General features: G+C 41.9%; 1 protein-coding gene across 1 annotated transcript in view; it reads right to left on the bottom strand.

Moving 5' to 3' along the window:
* Positions 1 to 16,895, bottom strand: part of ORC5 (origin recognition complex subunit 5) — a 166,873-nt gene that overhangs the window by 6,833 nt on the left and 143,145 nt on the right. The window contains exon 13 of the mRNA XM_019509451.1: positions 1,513 to 1,625. Coding sequence (XP_019364996.1) covers positions 1,513 to 1,625 — 113 coding nt within the window. The remainder of the gene's footprint in view (positions 1 to 1,512; positions 1,626 to 16,895) is intronic.

Here is a 16,895-nt window from a genome sequence, read left to right as displayed (position 1 = left end):
TGGAGTGCTGCGTCCAGTTTTGGGCTCCACAATTCAAAAAGGATGTGGAGAATCTTGAAAGAGTCCAGGGGAGAGCCACACGCATGATCAGAGGTCAGGAAAACAGACCTTATGAGAGGCTGAGAGCTATGGGACTCTCCAGCCTGGAAAAGCGCAGGCTTGGGGGTGATCTGGTGGCCATCTATAAGTTTATAAGGGGTGTTCACCAGGATCTGGGGGAACGTTTGTTCACCAGAGCGTCCTAAGGGATGACAATGTTGAACAGTTATAAACTCCTGCAAGACCATTTCAGGCTGGACATAAGGAAGAACTTTACTGTCCAAGCCCCCAAGGTCTGGAATAGCTTGCCACCGGAGGTGGTTCAAGCACCTACTTTGAATGCCTTCAAGAGAAATCTGGATGTTTTTCTTGCTGGGATCCTACAACCCCAGCTGACTTCCTGCCCCTGGGGTAGGGAGCTGGACTCTATGATCTTCCAAGGTCCCTTTCAGCCCTAATGTCTAAGAAAATTTATGAAAATCTATGAAATTCAGATTGAATTTGGCAGTGGGTCAAAGGTTTTGGTTTCTTGTTTTTTCATTATTGGAATGTTATTGTTGCAGAGCTCAGTGAGAAGTCAAGACACAGAAGTAAAGAAGAGGAAGGCTAGCAAAAACATCATGTTTGTGTTTAGTGGTGAAAGCACCAGGGTGGGATTCAAGAGATCCAGATTTACTTCCTAGTGATCAATTCTTCTTGAGTATCAGTGTCTTAGTTTCCCTGGGTTGTATTCCTTTTGCCTTGTCAATTTAAATTGTCAGTTCTCTGTATCAAGGAATCTAGTTATCACATGACTGTACAGAGTCTAAAGCAACAAAGGCCCAAATTCAGAGAGATGCCCAGATCCTACTGGACAACGCTATCTTTCTGGGTGCAATTTAAGGTGCTGGTTTTCACTTAGAAGACCCTAAAAGGCCTGAGCCCCATGTACCTATGGGACTGCCTTCTCCCCTATACCCCACTGGGATCCCTAAACTCAACCAAGAGCAACCTCTTGCAAGTACCATCAATATACCAAGTTTGCCTGGTGAAAACGTATGTAGGTCATTCTCGGTAGTGACCTCTCAGCTCTGTAACTCATTCCTCCCTGAGGCCTGGACATCTTCCAGAAGTGTTTTAAGACCTGCCTAATGGGTAGACTTTTAGCAGGCAAGTGTATTGTTTGATAGAAGGCAGGGGGGAAGAGGTGCTATATAGTTTATTTTAATATTCTACTGGCTTTTATTAGGTATTCTGTTTCTCCTGTTTTGTTCTTGTTTTATAAGTTATTTTGCTTGCTTCTGCTAGCTGTCCTGAGCTTTTGTCAGGATGGACAGATATAAATCTAACAAATAAACAACTTATTCTATTCATCTGCAACAATATTTTCTCCACTGCAGGAAGTCAGTACATTAAGTAAAACTCTGAACTGGAAAGTTTACACCTTCATACAGGCCAGCCTTTGCAACATTAAATACCGTTTAATAATCTTACCTTGCAATAGCTCTGATGAAATCGAGAGAGACAGTACATTTGTATCTTGGTCCATCAAGTTGGTCATCATGGCCAACCAAGGTTAACAGCTGCAGTGTCACAAGAGAGCTAATCTGGAAATGAAAGAAATCACTGAAATGTTAATCACTTTTACAAATAAGAATAGTAATGATGACATTTTCATTTGCTATTAGCATACCTTCTCTAAGGTATGTTTCATAGGAAAATCACATATTGAGCTATGTTGGCCAACTGACCTTCAACTAGTTTTGGGAGAATCAAGAGGGTATAAACTCATATTACCAGTTTTGGAACACAGGCAGCCTTATGTGCAAGGGCAAGGGCACCTTATATCAGGGATTATCTTTAAATTCTCTTGATCAAATCCCTCCACAGGTTCAGAGGCTGCCCTTGCAAGACAAGACATGTTATAAACTCCCTCCCCTTTGCATCTGGAGGCCACTCCCTGAGTCCGATGCCCCAGAGCTCTGAGACAGATTACTGCACTCTGCAACCAGGCCTGTAGAATCACCTTGTTTTGCTAAAAGAAAGAGAAGCCACAAGGTTGCAAGCCTAGAGAAGGGTACCTGAAGACTGAATGCTAAATCAGAAACCCATCACACTGCAGGAGTAGGGCTAGATGAAGAGAAGGAAATGCATGATTATATGCAAAAATGTTCTCTCTTCCTTTTTCCAAATGATGACTGACATCACAGCAACTAGGGTTTCTGTGATATCAGGACTGAGCACATTAGAACATTCAGTGTGATCATCTCACTGTGCCTTTCTTTGTGATAAGGGCAACAAGAACAAATACTCGTTTTGGCCTCTCCTCAGTCGATGGTGCTTCACCATAACCAGGTGACACTATGGGTGCCTGTACATAAAGCTGCTCCATTACAGTGTGTCAGAGGAGACTCAATTAACCGAGTCAGCTGGAGCACGGCATTTATCACGCTCCAGCAGCCTCCCACATCTCATGTATCAGTGCCCCTGCACTTCAAAATGTTGGTGGGGGCACTTGAACTAAAGCTCGTTGAACTTGAACTTCCTAATGAGCTTTAGTTCAAGTGCCCCTTCCACCATTTTTAAGCCTGCTGATGCTGATACATGAGACACTGTGGTGCTTTAATTACAGTGGCTCTCAGAGCCACTCTAATTAAAGTGCCACCCCTTCCACCTCTGGAACATGTGTAAAAGTGCCCTACGCTACCAGGATCCCAAGCAGGGAGATGAGGTGTCACAGAAACAGCTCCACGTTTAAAAAATCAAAATGCTGACTAGTTTACATGTACTGCAGTTTAACATATTAAATGCAAGTGGATCCCTGCATTAGGAAACTACATGTTAATTCAAACCATCCGGAAAGCAAGTATTTAAACAGCTACTGTAAATTTGCATGATTACAAATAAAGCCTATGAGAATATTGAGCATTCAAACATTGCTCATCTTTCAAAATTGAAGTCACCCCCAAACTCTGTTACTTTACTTGAAGAAAATGAGAATAATATTTTAGCATTTAAACAAATGGGTGGTGTACTAAAAAACTGACATTTTCTCTTGTGGGCAAAGACTATGAATGAGATGATGCTTAATATATTTAGGGATTCATTTTTTGTTTATAACGTATGACAATATAGGTCTTGATATTAACATTCTGAAATGATTGGGCTTGATCATAATTATTGCTTCAATTGTTCTTACATTCCTGAATGCTGCATGAATTAAATCAAGTCTAAAAATTATGTTAAGGGCAGCTGATGATTCACAGTTAATGTTGTTAGTAACTAGTGCATTTAGAGAAAGTAAGCTGAGTGTATGATAAATTACTCAAAGTCCTAATGTGAAAATCTCTTTGCTTTCAATTTAATGACATTTCTCCAACCCCAAATTTGTTAGGGTTTTATTTTATTAAATAGTCTAAGTTAAGTCAGAAGGGCACATTTTTCTACATTCTTCATTCAATCAGGTCTTTATTCAGTCAATGAAGAAGCATAATGGAGTAATCTGTTATTACAACTGCTATTTTACACCCCAGTGAACCATTATTGGCTAATCATTTCTGCAGAATATGCTTGCAGCTGGCCTCTTACATTTAGAGACTACCAATGAAAGCAGGTCATGTCCCACAGAAGGAATGGCATGAGGCTCGTAAAAGCTTCCAATGAACACACCATAAGCCTAGGTAGTTTGGATCTGGACCCATCTAAATATTATGTAGGATGCAGAAATCAAAAGTGACCTTGCTGTTGCATTACAAACGTTCCAGCACTGCATTAACCACAAATTGTAACCAATTTTTCCTCCTCTCCCCAAATGCTGTATATGGAAGAGAAGGTCAGCATTGTAAAATTGCTTACTAAATCCTCTGTCTATAAATCTGAAACTATGTCAGGCTGGGAACTAGGTTTCTGATTAATGTTTGATGTTCTCTCTATATGTTACAAAAGATATGAAGGTCTGATCATCATTTAGCATAAAACAAGACTATTTACCTGGTAAACCTCAGCCCTTTGATCTCTTTCACAAATCCTTGCAAGTTGAATGCAAGGTTCATGCAATACATGTGCATCTAGAATCAGCTAACCCTTAATATTTAAATAATGGGTCATAAATCTTCAGATACTTAAGCTGCTTTAAAAGCAAAGGATAGAAAGGCCCATCACTTCCGCTTCATGCCAATTAGCAACGTAGATTTGAAACTCTAAAGACAAGCTAAGTGGAGAAGGCCTAGATCGAGAGAAAAGACCAAGTTTGAGAATAGCAAATTACATTCAGAGAACTTCATTTTTTTCTGCTCTCAAGTGGTTTCCACATCTCCCCATTCCTGACTAGCAGGCAGCCACCAGTAAAAAGGTATGGAGAATTTCAACAATTAAACATACGCTGCCCTACTAAATCGGGCATATGACTGCTTCTGACTCTACACAATAAAACAGCTCTGGAAAGCCTGCACTGAGTTCCAACTGGCAGCTTAGCCAATATCTGATCTAGATGCAGGCAGATGGACAAGCCATTTTTACTACACTGTGAATCCTAATGCTCACTCATTGTAGGTCATATTAAAAACACTCAGCAATGCATGCCACCATATATTTGGATAAACACTCCTCAGAGGATGCTGGAGTGAGGAAAACAGAGACTGTTGAGATAGGTAAGATAAGGCAGGAGAGAATATGGCAATACTTACTGGTCTGATTCACATGACTGAATGGTATTGTTACTCTGACTAATGAATAACATAAAAATATAACATTATAATATATAGCTTAATCCACTTAGGCATGTGCAGATGGCATCTCTCTTCCAGTGGCCCCAAAAGACAACATACAGATGATAGCCTAGAATGTTTTCATAATAAGCAAGTAAAACCCCAAAGCTGTTTTGAATGTCTAAAATGGCATGACATTTGCCTCTCTCTGGATCAGAATGAGTCCTGGTACAAACAAAAAAAGACCCTCTGAGGGTGACTGTTTGAACCAAATGAACTCCAGCACCATTTTTTTATATAAATTTGAAGAATACATAACTTTTGTTCCTTTACAACACAGTGAAGGCGACACCTCTCTAAAAGATGAGCCAGAATCCAAACTAACAGTTTTTAGTTCTTACTTAGCCTTTTTCAAGTTGCTCTCTTTAGTGGCAAGCAAAATTAAAAGCAATCACCTAAAGGGGGCTCAGAGGATGGCTCCATTAACTTTGTAACAACAGGTTTTACATCTCATGTTGGAACACACACACAAACTGGTGGAAACGCATCAACAAATCATTTACAGTATCGTGTGATGGAGGTATAGTGGACTCAGCAGACTAACTACCTGCTCTACGGCAGTATGTTCTTACAGCAGATGGGAGCTTTTTGATTACAGACAAGTAGAGGCAGAAACATGCAAGTGCTATAGAGTCCAAGAAAGATTACGCAGAAGTAGCCAGACTTTGCATAGCTTTCTCTACCACATTTAGAAAGAGTCATGAGCAGCAATTGTATTTTGATACTATACATCTTGGGCAGAAAAACAAAACATCCCTTCTGATAGGCCTTTCTACAAATGTAATTTTCTTTCATTGTTCATTCCTCTTGTATCGTCTCCATTTACAGGTAAACCCTATCTACCACCCCTTCACTCATGCAGAAACAGCTTGGTTCCTGTCCCTGCTGGACCACAAAATCTCAAAATATTTATCATTTTTTCCCATCAAATGGAGAAAGTTAGCAGTTTAACATCTCTGCTACCTTCCAAGAAATGCCTGGAGTTTATTAAAAGGTAAATGATTAGAGTAACAACCTTCAAGGATAAATGTGGAAGGTTCTACACCAAATTTGAGATTTTTCCCCCCGAAATGAACACCATGCAGAAACTGTGGTAAACATGGTTGTGGTACGCCAATCATGGAAGTCTTAAATGATACTTTAAAAAGGAGAAAAGGCGAAGAGGTGAAGACAGAAAATGCATCCAAAGTGGCCAGGGCCAGAATACGTTTTACAAGAAGGATATTTATTGCAAGTGGCTGTGAATTTTCCAACTTGTGTCCTGCGGGAAAGGCTTAGCAAATTGTTCACACTAGCCAACTCTCATGACCTCCATTCACAATTACCATCTTACACATATATAGTTACAGAGAAATCACAGGTCCTGAGGCTTGGTAGGTGCCATGGGTGCGCAGAAAAAATAACAGTGGCAAGCTAGTAAACGAGAGGTAGTAAATGCCAGTGGCAGATAAAAAAGAAATGGCATCAATTTGTATATCCAGGAGTTCTGGAATTTACAGAGCAGCAGCAGAATGTATCATGTCGTGCCATTCATGGGCTGGATGTGTGACCCTTAAAACCTTTTGTGTATTCAAGTCTTGTGCTCAAAGCTAAGGCCAAAGAATAGGAAGCCTTTGTAAGCAGTGTCTTTAAAAAAATCCAAATTTTTAACCTCTTTAAATACACCCATGCAAGAACACAGCTATTTTAGTTCAACACTGGACAAATGTTAATAGGGCAGGATTCTTCTGCTGCCATCCTATTAACAGTGGAAATTCTTTTTGGAAATGCTTATTCACATAAAAAATCAGATTTAATACAATTAAAAATACTAGCAAATTCATGGAGCAGTTTTTGCTGAAATTGCATGGTGACTAAGGCCAGTAGTTTGGAAAGTTTCCTGGGATATGAGAGACCAAGATCCAATTCTCTCTTCTACCCAGGCCCAATTTAAACCTAAATCCCTACCTTCTGTCACACACGTAGATACCAAGTTATAGGATATTATGGAGCAGATTTTCCTCATTATTTTATGATGGAGTTGTTCTTTATATAACACACATATCACATGTTTTAATGTACATACTCATACGTGTGGGTTCCGCACACACTTTCTCTTTTTCTCTAGCCTAGTGGTGGGAGTTCAAACTGCTACTTTAAATGAGACAAAAACTAGTGGAATGAACCTGAATTGGTACAGACTATTTGCAGGTTACTAGACAGATAAGTTCATAGTATTGTTTCCTTGTTCCATTAGATCTTAAGGTGATAATATCACTTTATTACTTCAGCTTCTCAAAACAGCACTACTACACAAGTTCAGGCACTGTGAATCTTGGGAAGTAATCTGTTTTCAAATGAAAATATATCAAAACTTTGTATCACATTTGGAATTATATAAATGCAATGTCAAGCTAACTGTGCCTCTTAGCAATGCCCCCTCCCCCCCCAAACCAACAAAAAACCCCAGTTCTCTCCACTTTTTTTTTTCATGGTATGTGCAACAGAGGCTGTATTTCATTGTTACAAAGGCTTAGAAAAAAACATCTGGCAGAAAAAGACATGAGACTAGCCAGAAAAAATGTGTGTGGGTGATTTAAAAAAGAATATTTATCAAGAATCTTTTGAACAAAAGAAATTATGGTTAGAAGAAATATTCTAAGACTATTCAGAAAAGTGGAACTGGACACAGTAATAGCTTAGTCTTGGTAAAAAAAAGACCACAGCGAGATGAACATGTTATTTACTAGGAACTGGAAATTTCTGAGGGGGTTGTTGGGAACTCTGAAGAATACCTGACCTGAAAGGAATGAAGGAACAGGTGTTATGGCTTTGCTGCAAAATCAATATGAACTGAACTTCCCTTGATTGACAAATGCCTGAGAAATATCTCTGAAAAAGAATAATGTGTGTTTGGGTGCAGGGTAGGGAATCTGGAGGGCAAAGAATGAGGGTGACAACTTACAGGCATGGATCTCCTGGATTACTGCTAGATCCAGTGGCCAAACTTAAACGTTTAACGCTGTGGGGGGAAAAAGGCATGAAAAACATACAGGCTGTTTGAATTAAATTGTTTTCTCCCCAACTATTTTGAATTAGCAGATAGGCTCTGCATCACTCCCTACAGGGTAACAAAGACTGGTTTCGTCAGACCCGCAGAATTCCTGAAACAAAGGCTGTCTGCTAAGAATGCCCTCGCCTCTGGTCAGAAGGATAAAGACAAACTGGAGAAAGCTCACAGAAGAGCAAAAAATGATTAGGCTGGACCAGCGAACAAGTGAATATATACAGACTTTGGTAAGAGAAGACCACTGGCAGGAAAAACCTATACCCTAACATAGCTACAAACTAGAAAAGATGAGAAATTACTCAGCCTAGCTGGAATGGGGGTAGGAATATAAAAAGAATCAGTGGGATGAAACTGAAGGAGAAAATGAGGCTGAATATTAGGAAAAGCTTCAAAAGTTTTTGAAGAGCGATGACCAAAGTCTCATTCAGAGCTATGTTCTAAAGGAGACTAGTCAGAGCACTAGAGAAAGGAATGAGAGAGAGCAATCCTGCACTGGTACGGATGTCCTAGGTGACCTCATATGTACCGTCCATCTACAGAATCTATCATTTTCAATTATGTTAGCCAAAAGGGAATGGCAATTATACCTCTTCACATTGGCTTCCTTCCAAACACACTTCCATCTGTTTTGTGATTTTAAACCCCAAAGTGACTGAAATATTAAAAATGTTCATGCTCCAGGTAGGACATGGCATGCTAGGTAAGTACCTTTTTAATGTTCTCTTTCTCAGATTAAAACTTCTGCGAATCCTAACATTTTCCTGCACTGTCATATACTGCTCTTAAGAGCAAAGAATTAACTTTGCTGGCTGCACTTGTTCAAAACCCACTGCTGCTGGTAGTTAAATTCATACAGATGTTAAAACCACTGCTATGTAACAAAAGGCAGTTTGAAAACCAGATGTCATTTAGAAAACACATTTCAGTCAAAATGACTGCAGAACTAGTCTGGAGTTAAATTCAATGAGCCCAACATAAATTATGCTAGCATAAAAAGCTGTTCAAAATGATTCAGTTAGAAGCATAACTAGAATATATTCAGCATGCGAGCCTTGTAAGATCAGAAAGGACACACTTCCTTTTAGAACTATTTTAATAAATTAGCAGTAATGTGAATATATTATTTAAAATATATACGTATATCTATTAGAAAGTAAGATAGAAGAGAAGATTTAAGCCAACTGACCAGATTAGTTTTTGTAAATTCTATAAAAAAGACCTATCACTGTGAACAAAGCTAAGTAAACACATTACTGTGTAATGCCAGCAAATGGCATTTATTTTTAAACTTTAATGCCAGATTTGTGTCGTTACATGTTGCTGTTTCTAAGGTCCTGAATAAGCCAGAGAAATTCACTGTAGAGGAGATTACGTTGGATAATACGATTCAACAATATTTTGTTATGCCTTAGCTGGCTCCCCTGCTTCTTTCAAGGGCTCATGCCCCAATTCAAGTGTGTCAAACTCCAACCAGCTGGAAGGCTGCATTCCCTCTTTTAGGTGTCTGTCAACTACATCCTGGGCTCTGGCAGCCTTAGCAGCACTGCATGCAACAGCTCTACCACTGGTTGGACAGCTTCCCATGGCAGCACCCAAACCCTGGAGAGAGGGGAGATGGGGAGGGAAAGAGAGACTGTAGGGAATAAATGTGTGTGTGACCCTGCAGGGAGAAACCATGTGCATGGGTGTTTGTGAGAGCTCTTGCAGATTGTGCATGCATGTCTGTGCATGCGTGTGTGTGCATGTGCACACATATGGACAAGAGAGACAGACACGGTAGGGACACAGAGTGCATGTGTGTGTGCACATGACCCTGCACTACTGCAATCAGAAGCTGGAGCTCTAGCTACAATGACAGAACTTCCTACAGGGACATACCATGATCCAGTGAGAGCTGATGCGCTGGCAGCCTCAGTGGCATCATAGAAAAAGCCCTGGCCACTGCGCAGGTGGCCAGATTTTTTTGCAGTGGCAGCCAGCACCCCAGTGAGAGCTAGGCACTGCCAACCAGAGCAGAACTGTAGGTTCCCATGGCAGCAGCCCACATCCCAGTGAGACCTGGGGTGCTGGCAACTCCAGTGGCACCATGGGCAAACCCTGGCACCGTGGCCACAGCTGGGGCTCCCGCCAAGGTAGGAGGGCTTCCTTTGCGGGAAGCCAAAGCTTCTCTGAGAACTGTGGTTGGATATTCCACACTGTGATTAAAGCCCTTTGGGTGTGGCAGCAGGGCTTCTGCCCTGGCATTGTTTTCATTGGGGCATAACCTGTCACCAGGGGAAGCCTCACCACCATGGCCAGAGCCAGGGCAAAATTCTGTGGGCCGGATGATGCACACGGCTATGGCTTCTCTTCCAAAGTGACTGTAGCCTTCTTAAACTGGTTTGCAGTTATATAAACATTCACAGCCTAATCCCACAGTATTTCAACTGCATTATATTTTTTCCTTTGTTTAAACTAATTAATTTATGTCCTTTTGCTGTTCTCTTCTAAACTCCCTACTATTTGCCAGTGTCTTTCTGGCATTAAGATTTCCATGAACTGAAAGAGGCATTTTAAATGCAATCTCATCAACACCAAACAAAGAAATGCTCTTCCTCTCATGGGCTATAACCTAATGTTACCAGGTTAGGGATTCTTCATCTATGCTGCATAACAAACATATGATTTGACCATGGCTGCTCCCTTAGGAAACTTCTCTGCTTTACAAGTTTTCCCTTCTATTAAATATTTGCATTTTGTATTATTTATCCTACATAGAAGAGTATGCTCTTATACAGATTAAGCCTTGTTTGGTTTTTTTAAGATGCCCCAGCTGCATTAGTTCTTCATCCTTGTTGGTGTTTGCCATGCCTCACAATTTAAGTAGTATTTGCACATTTCCTCAATGTGTTGTTAAATCTCCCCTCCCCCCCCGCCAAGTAATAACTGTAGATGCTAATAACACTGGACTCAAACAATCATGATTGCAATTTCTACCTAATTCAAAGAATGGCTTTTTGCCATTATCCTTTTCAGTTCGTGTAAGAGCACTCCTACCAAGCCAATTTGAATAGACTGTTCATAATCAACATACAAATATAACAAGAATACCACATTTATTGATGCAGAAATATAATTCAGACTCCAGATATCTAAAATAATTCCTATATTCACTAAGTATGTAAGTACTAAGGGTCTTCTGAACCTACCTAATCCAATTTATTCCTTATGATTTTAAGCAAACACCTTTATCTGCTAGATATTTATGAGTCATTATATATTTGTTCCATAACATCGTTGATGGGTGCGTCTATGCACGAACTATACTGTGCGTTAAACTAACCTAAAGTGCAGTAAAGAATCAGTCTCTACATGTGCACAGCAATTACTGTGCAGTAGAATAGTCTAATGCGCCATTTTCTAGTATCTGTATATACAGGTACTAGAAACTGGCACATTAAACTAATGCACCACAGAGCACGTGTAGATGCTGACCAGGAGCAAATTGCTCCTGGTCAGTTGAGGCAGCAGGGGCCCACATGGGGTGGGGACCCAGCTCAGTGGGATGCTGCCTGCTAGCCACAAAGAGACTGAGATGGATTCCAATTTTCATGTGGCTGGCAGGCAGCTGCCCAGCAGCTGGGACAGCTCTCCCAGGCACGTAGAGATCAGGATAGGTCTTGACTTCCATGAGGGTGGGAGGCAGCTGCCTGGCAGACAGGACAGCTCTCTCCAACCCTGTGGAGATTGGGGCAGCCCATGTGCCCCCTGCCAGCCTGGGCTGGCACTCACGGGAACCTGGAACTGCCCCTGGCTGCTGCAAGGAGGTAGCACAGGGCAGGAGCAGCCCTAGACTGAACTAATCGTGTTGGAAGCAAATTTGCTTCTGATGGGTGCACATTCAGATGGGTGCAGGAGTGCAGTTAAATTAAGACACATACATTGCACATACAGATGCACCCACTGAGAATTAAAGTTAGAATTAATAGAATATAACTTGCTAAGATCACACTTAAGGGTTGTATGTGTGCAGGGAGTGATCCGCATTCACTTGCCCTTTCTTTCCAACATAACCTCAGTTGATCTATCCAGAACAACCTGCTTACTCAGATCATTGTATTGTACTCTCTTTGTGTCAGAGAACATCTTTATTATGTCTATATAGCCCCCATATTCTGAGGCCCAAACTGGTGAAGTCCTTTAGATACCATCACAACCTAAATCAGGGGTTGAGAACATTTTTGGGCAGAGTGCCAAAAACACATGCAACCTCGACTCATAAGATGCTGTCAGGGGTGGATGACAGTGAAGCTGCGAGGGGCCTAAACTTCGTTGAGGCAGTGCAGCCATGGCCCCTTCCCTGCCATCCACCTAAAGGCATACACGCCAAGCAAAATGCCTTCATGTGCCATGCTCCAGCACCCATGCTGGGGGTTGTCTACCCCTGATCTAAGTGTTAAACAAGTACAAACAACAAACATTTCTTTTGCACCAAAAATGTAGATGGTAGCTTGCAAAAGTTTAAACAAGAAACACTGTTCCTTCTCCAAAGAGCTTATTCTTTGAGCGTTGACCCTGCCTACTCTGCTGTGTGCACAAAGTGCTGTGCATGTGTAGAATCCTATTGGTTTCAATGGGTCTCCACAAAAGTGCAGGAGTCTGTTGGCATGAAGGAGCTTGAAAGATCAAGGCTTAAATCAGATAAATGTCTATTCCAAGGAAGAGGGCAGACAAAAGACATACTGGGATTTAATTAAGAGCCAATCATTTCATAGGGGATAAATTATAAAACTGGATGTTTTAAGCAGAACTCAAGACAACGCTAGAGGGAGGAGCAGAGAGCAGCACAAGAGCAGAAGCCAGGTAAAAAAGGAACTGAGAAGGCAGAGGGCACGGATCTCTAGTACAGAGTACCAAAAAATTAAATAACAAGTACCAGCTAATGAAACCTCAAGGGCCTGAAAATCATAACTGAGCTTAAAGCTGGGTAATATTCTGGGTGTAGTCTGTTACCTACTTTCATTAATGAGTTATCTGTCACAGTCTACTTGTCCCTACTTTTCTTACAGGATCGTAGGGCTAGAAAAGATCTCCTGAGTAATTAAACCCTGTTTTTGTTATCACATACAACCATGCTATATAAACCCCTTCATCAAGTGTCATTTTGAAACTGGTTGGGTAATTTGTCCCTGCAGTTGCTATTGGAAATCAGTTCCAGAATCTTACTCCTCTGGTGTTTAGAAGTCTTCTAATTTTTACCTTAAATTTGTTCATGTCAGTTTATACCCATTTATTCTTAGTGACCATTCTTCTTTATTTTAAATCAGGGCTGTCCAATTTCTGGGCAGCTGAGGGCCACATGCACTGTGGGATGCAGACCCAGGGGCTGCACATGCTCTCTCTGCTGCATGCAGGCCAGCTCGCCTCCTGGCCATGTGGGCAGCACCCCAACCCCTTTCAGCTATGCAAGTCATGCAAGTAACTTGCCTGCAGCGCACAGCACAGGAAGCCTGGCTCCACCCTTTCTTAAGCATGCAGTTTATGTAGCCCAGCACCCTCCCCAGCTGTACTGGGAACCAGAAGCTCGAGGAGGGAGCAGGAGCCCTCAGATCCTGGTTGCTGCTAGGGGTGTGCAAAGTGGGCCATATTCGATTTGGATTCAGCCCGAATCGGGGACAGTGATTCAATTAATTGATTTGGATTACAATCCCTGATTCAGTTCAGCCGAATCCAAAGATTCAATGCTGACTTGGAGAATCAGCAATTCGGCCATAGACACAGCTTTAAATGTTTTTTCTACATTCCTTGAGGTACCAGGCACAGCTCATGAATGCTGAGATGCTGGGGCAGATTGGGGCATCCCACAGGAGTGCAGGGGGGCCCCTGTATGGTCAGTGGCGAACCCAGAAGTGGACCGGAACTACTTCCAATCCACTTCTGGGCCCACTGCTGAGCATGCTGGGGGCCTCCCCAAACCTCCAACTTAGTGATTGGCCGTGGGGGGACCCCGGGTGTCCCCCCCCAGACCCAGGAAGCAAAAGTCACTGAGCCAGGGGGGTGTGGGGGGCCCCTGCAGTGCACTCCCCAGCAGACCTGAAAGTGGACCGGAAGTGCTTCTGGTTCACTTCTGGGTATGCTGCCGAGTGCGCTGGGGACCTCCCTGAGCTCCTGTGGGATGCTCTATCTGCCCCACCATCTCAGCATTCACAAGCCACCTGGTACCTTGAGGTATGTAGAAAAAACATTTAAAGCTGTGTCTATGTCCAAATCATCAAATCTTTCTGAATTGATTCAGAGGCCTCCAATTTGATTCAGAGGGATTAAAGGGTCTCCTGATTCAATTCAGATTTGGAGATTTGGCCACCGAATCTGGATGAATCTCTGCCAAATTGAATCAGTGATTGAAGCTTTGTACAGCCCCAGTTGCTGCAACTGCAAGCAGAGTGGTTGGATGGGAGCCTGCAGGCGACACATTAATCCCTTGCAGACTGCCAGTTGGACAGTCTTGTTTTAAACAGACCTTTATGATCGCACTCCTTTGAAATATTTAGAGAGAACTATAATCCCCAGTAATAAAATCATAGAAAAGTTGGGCTAGAAGGAACTCATCCAATTCAACTTCCATTCAAGTCAGGAGGTTTAGACAGACTTATCTGTCTAAACCATCCCAGGTAAGTGTTTATCTAATCTTCTTCTAACTTCTGAGAATGGAGATTCCAGTTTTTCTAGGTAAGTCATTCCAATGCTTAACTACCCTCATGTGTAGAAAGTTCTTGTAATATGTTATCTGTATTTCCACTGTTGCAAATTAAGACCTTTGCTCCTTTGTCCTGTCCCCTGGGGCCACAGAGACAGTCTATCACCATCCTCTTTATAACTATCCTTTAGGTATTTGAAGATAGTAATCAAACCCCTCAGTCCTCTCCTTTTCAGGCTAAATAATCTCCCAACCTTTTCTCATATATCATGTTTCCTAAACCTCTGATCATTTTCCTAGACATCTGCTGGCCTCTTAATTTGTTCTCATCTTGAAGTGTGGGGCCAAAACTTGGACATAATATCCCATGTGAGGCCTCACCAGTACTGAATACAGTAGAAAAATCACTTCCTTTGACTGGCAAGTGATGCTTCTGTTAATACAGCCCAGTATGCTATTGACCTTTTTTGCAACAAGAGCACAATGCTGTCTCATATTCAGCTTTGGATCTACTATAAACTGCCAGGTCCTTTTCTGTAGTGCTGCAGCCTAGCTAGTCACTCCCTAGTCTGAATCTCTGCATACAACTCTTCTATCCTAAGAGCAGGTATTTGCATTTGTCTGGGTTGAATTTGATTTAATTCTGGACAAATCAAGTTTCCAGTTTATCAAGGTCACCCTTAATACTAATTCTATGCTCCATAGTGTCTGCAGCTCTACCCAACTTGGTGTCATCTGTATATTTATTAAGTGTATACTCAGTCCCATCCTCCAAATCTTTAATGAGACAAAACAGTATTAAACTAAGGGCAGGCATGTGGGAAATCCCACTCAATAGCTTTTCTGAATTAGACATCAAGCCATTCATAACTACTTTTTGAATATGAGCCAATGAGTTATTGGTCTAGACTATTCTAGTCTAGACTGTATTTCCTTTGAAGACTAATGAGAATGTCATGGGAAATAGTGTCATTACTAAGTTTCAGATATATCCAACTGTTCCCCACCCCCACCATGGGTAGAGCTCATCACCTTGTTCTAGAAGGAAATCAGGTTGGTCAGGCAAAACTTGCTCTTGATGACTGAGTTGGCTATTCCTGACCAGGTCTAGCTGCTCTCACCCATTATTCTGCTAATCTAAGGATACAAGCTCTTTTGGTTTTCTTTCATATGATAGGGTCTCTCCTCCTCTGATCATTTTCGCAGCCCTCGTCTGCACCAATGACTAGAACTGTACATAATATTCTAGATTACATCATATCACCCTCTTGTACAATGAACTTAATACTTCTCTGTTCCTACAAGAAATATCTTACCTTACATAGTCTATGAATGCATTGCGCCTTTTCAAGAATTCATCACAATGGCAGCTCACTCAAGCAGTGATGGCTAATACAGTCAGATTCTTCTCTGTCTCTGTTGTTTCCAACAGATGACCTTCCAGCTTTTAAACAGAAATTCTTCTCGCTGGTCCCCAAGTTTATCACCTTGCACTTTATAAAATTCAATTAATCACACTTCTATTACCCAAGTCTTCTACGTCATCCAGTTCTTCCTGGATGATATTCTTCTTCAGTATTGTTGACGACTCCCACCCATGTGTCACCAGCAAACTGCATTGTCACATAACTATTTTTTGTGCTGGAGACACCAATGGAAAAATTAAATAAATTATTCCCAAGATCAACCCATGAAAAAATACACGAGTCTTCACAAAGAAATAAACAAGCAGCAACCAGACAGCTAATAAAATTAATAATGACAAAGTGGGCGCTGCACTGCAAGAGGGATGTGGACAACATGGAGAGGGTCCAGAGGAGGGCCACTTGCATGATCAGGGGGCAGCAGGGCAGGCCCTACGAGGAGAGGCTACAGGACCTGAACCTGTTCAGCCTCCACAAGAGAAGGCTGAGGGGGGATCTAGTGGCCTGTTACAAACTAGCCAGAGGGGACCAGCAGGCATTGGGGGAGTCCCTGTTTCTCCAAGCACTACCAGGAGTGACTAGAAATAATGGTCACAAGCTGGCAGAGGGTAGATTCAGACTAGACATCAGGAGGCGCTACTTCACTGTCAAGGCGGCTAGGATCTGGAACCAACTTCCAAGAGAAGTGGTGCTGGCTCCTACCCTGAGGGTATTTAAGAGGAGGCTAGATGTACACCTTGCTGGGGTCGTTTTACCCCAGTACTTTTTCCTGCCAAGGCAGGGGGTCAGACTCGATCTGCTCAGGTCCCTTCCAACCCTACAAACTATGAAACTATGAAAAAAAAGTCTTTGATCATAAGTAAACAGTGTGGAATCCTGATAAGTAAACTGTGTTAAGGAAAGTTTGACAAACTTAAAATGAGTTTCAATTAGCAGAACCTGATTAACTGCACCCATGGTGC

The sequence above is a fragment of the Gavialis gangeticus genome, unplaced genomic scaffold, assembly GCF_001723915.1.
Source record: "Gavialis gangeticus isolate Ggan-Ray unplaced genomic scaffold, GavGan_comp1, whole genome shotgun sequence".
Lineage (NCBI taxonomy): Eukaryota > Metazoa > Chordata > Crocodylia > Gavialidae > Gavialis > Gavialis gangeticus.
This window is presented reverse-complemented; position numbering and strand designations above follow the sequence as displayed.